The 2,587-nt window shown below is 29.8% G+C and overlaps 1 protein-coding gene across 1 annotated transcript in view; it reads left to right on the forward strand.

The window, feature by feature from the left end:
• The first annotated feature begins 1,474 nt into the window (after positions 1–1,474).
• Positions 1,475–2,587, forward strand: part of LOC118751546 (pre-mRNA-splicing factor CWC22 homolog) — an 8,253-nt gene continuing 7,140 nt past the window's right edge. The window contains exons 1-2 of the mRNA XM_036486373.1: positions 1,475–1,511; positions 1,590–2,584. Of these exons, the coding sequence (XP_036342266.1) occupies positions 1,475–1,511; positions 1,590–2,584 (1,032 nt within the window). The remainder of the gene's footprint in view (positions 1,512–1,589; positions 2,585–2,587) is intronic.

Genomic DNA, 2,587 nt, shown 5'->3' on the forward strand with positions numbered 1-2,587 from the left:
ATTATTTTATTATTTTTGATTATTTTAAATTATTTTTATTTCTTTTTTAACATGATAAATATAATTATCTGATTATTTTTGATTCATTTTAATTGCATGATTAATTGATTAGTTTCAATTTTTTTTTAATTTTTTAAATTAAATTATTAGTATAGTTCTTTTTGATTATTTAATTACATGATTATTTTGGATTCTTTTTAATTGCATGATTAATATAATTATTTGATTAGTTTCAATTGGTTTTGATTTTTTTTAAATTAAGTGATTAGTATTATTATTTTTTATTATTTTGAATTATTTTTTATTATTTTGAATTATTTTTTATTATTTTGAATTATTTTTTATTATTTTGAACTATTTTTGGTTTTTGTTTTCAATTTTATGATTTATTTCAACTTATCGTCACTAGACACGAATAAATTCGCGCTAGTGTTACGACGGCGAAAAAAGACGCATACAAAAAAATTTTACGAAAAAAGGCGCTTAAGAAATACTTCGGCGAAGAAAGACGCGTAACCTAGTTGACGGCGAAGAAAAACGCGACATCATAGATCTATGCTTGGCCAAGGACTGTCACTTCAGCATTATTCCCCAAAAACTATTTACGGAATGTACATACTATTACACCGGCAAACATAGTTGACCGCGAAAATAAGTTTACGCGACCTTCTTCGCCGTCAAATATTTTAACGCGTCTTTCTTCGCCGTCAACTATGTTGAGACTTTCTTCGCTGAAGTTTTTATCGTGCGCATTTTTTCGCGGTCAACTTTTGAGCTCGCGCCTTTTTTCGTGTCTAGTGACGTTATGAATAATACATTGCAACGCTGTTAATATACATATGATGAGAATCAATACAGTAATACAAGGAAAACAACAAAAGCGCAAAAATGCTAAAACCAGCACTATTTGTTTTGTTATTTTATTTGCTAATTTTTTGTAAAAATAGTATCCATCTACAATAAACACGAAAACTACACATATGTACATCAGATTTCCAAATTTGGTGTAAAACTTGGTTTCAGTTATACATTACCTTAATATAGAAAGGCCCTAACTCATTTTCATTTCGAATCCAGATCTATACAAAATCTGTCAAATAGCTCACAATATATATAATAGAAATTTAAAACATATATTACAGCGTTAGACGAAATTCGAAACTGTAGATAAGGCCTTTCTATATTAAGGCCACACAGCTTCATCTATTTGGAAAAATAATCATTTATTAGAAATAATCAAATAATGAAACAATTAAAAACAATCAAAAAATTTAAAAAATCATTTGATTAATTTGATTATTTCTAATTATTTGATTATTTTTAATTATTTGGTTACATTTGATTATTTTTTAATGGCACTTATCAGGATTAATTTTGATTATTTTTAATTATGATTAATTATTAATTGCTGGGTTATGTAAGAAAATTAAAATAACCATTAAAATAAAAGAATCAAAAAATTAAAAAAAAAATTATGATTACTAATCTCAATGGAAATTTAACAACTCTGTGTAAAACATCAGTAAGAATTTTGGTATGACAGTAGAATTTTCGACTGGATAAACACTTGATTACATTCAAGGCTTAAGTAAAGAGGAGACAAAATTATCATTATGCGCATTCCATTTATACCTGTTTGCTGCTGAATATTACACCTAAGATTATCAATCCACCTTTGCATTATTGCTTTGAAAGACATTGCAAACACAGTTTCTCATTCTGTTTCTATATATTTTTTATATTTGCAGATGTTTTCAAATTCGATGAACAGTATGAAACTAATGAAGACAAATACAAAGGTCTTAGTAAGGAGATATTGGAAAGTGAAGCAAGTGGTAGTGACCCTGGCTCTGGCTCTGGCAGCGGCTCTGAGAGTGAGTCGGGCGATTCATCAGATTCTGAACAAAAAGGACAAGACGGCGATCAGGTTACAACCGGTGATATTATCGACAACACCGAAACTAATATCATTGCTTTAAGGCGTACTATATATCTTACAATTAATTCAAGTCTTGATTATGAGGAATGTGCACATAAATTGATGAAAATGCAGCTCAAACCAGGCCAAGAGGTTGAACTCTGTCACATGTTCCTTGATTGTTGTGCAGAGCAACGCACCTATGAAAAATTTTATGGATTATTGGCACAACGGTTTTGTGCTATCAACAAAATTTACATTGAACCATTCGAAGAAATTTTTAAGGACACTTATCAGACAACACATCGATTAGATACAAATCGATTGCGGAACGTGAGTAAATTTTTCTCGCATTTACTATTTACGGATGCCATTAGTTGGGATGTGTTGGAGTGTATCAAGCTAAATGAAGATGACACAACCTCATCTAGTCGAATCTTTATAAAGATACTCTTTCAAGAATTAGCCGAATATATGGGACTGGGAAAGCTTAATACTAAACTCAAAGACAATGTTTTAACCGAGAGCTTAACTGGTCTTTTTCCTAAGGATAATCCTAGAAATACTCGCTTTGCAATTAACTTTTTTACTTCAATTGGCTTGGGTGGTTTAACTGACGAGTTAAGGCAGTTTTTGAAGAATGCTCCAAAATCTGTGCCAGCAATTAAT

Source organism: Rhagoletis pomonella, unplaced genomic scaffold (genome assembly GCF_013731165.1).
Source record: "Rhagoletis pomonella isolate Grant_MI unplaced genomic scaffold, Rhpom_1.0 Rhpom_scaffold_00779, whole genome shotgun sequence".
In the NCBI taxonomy this organism is placed as follows: Eukaryota; Metazoa; Arthropoda; class Insecta; order Diptera; family Tephritidae; genus Rhagoletis; species Rhagoletis pomonella.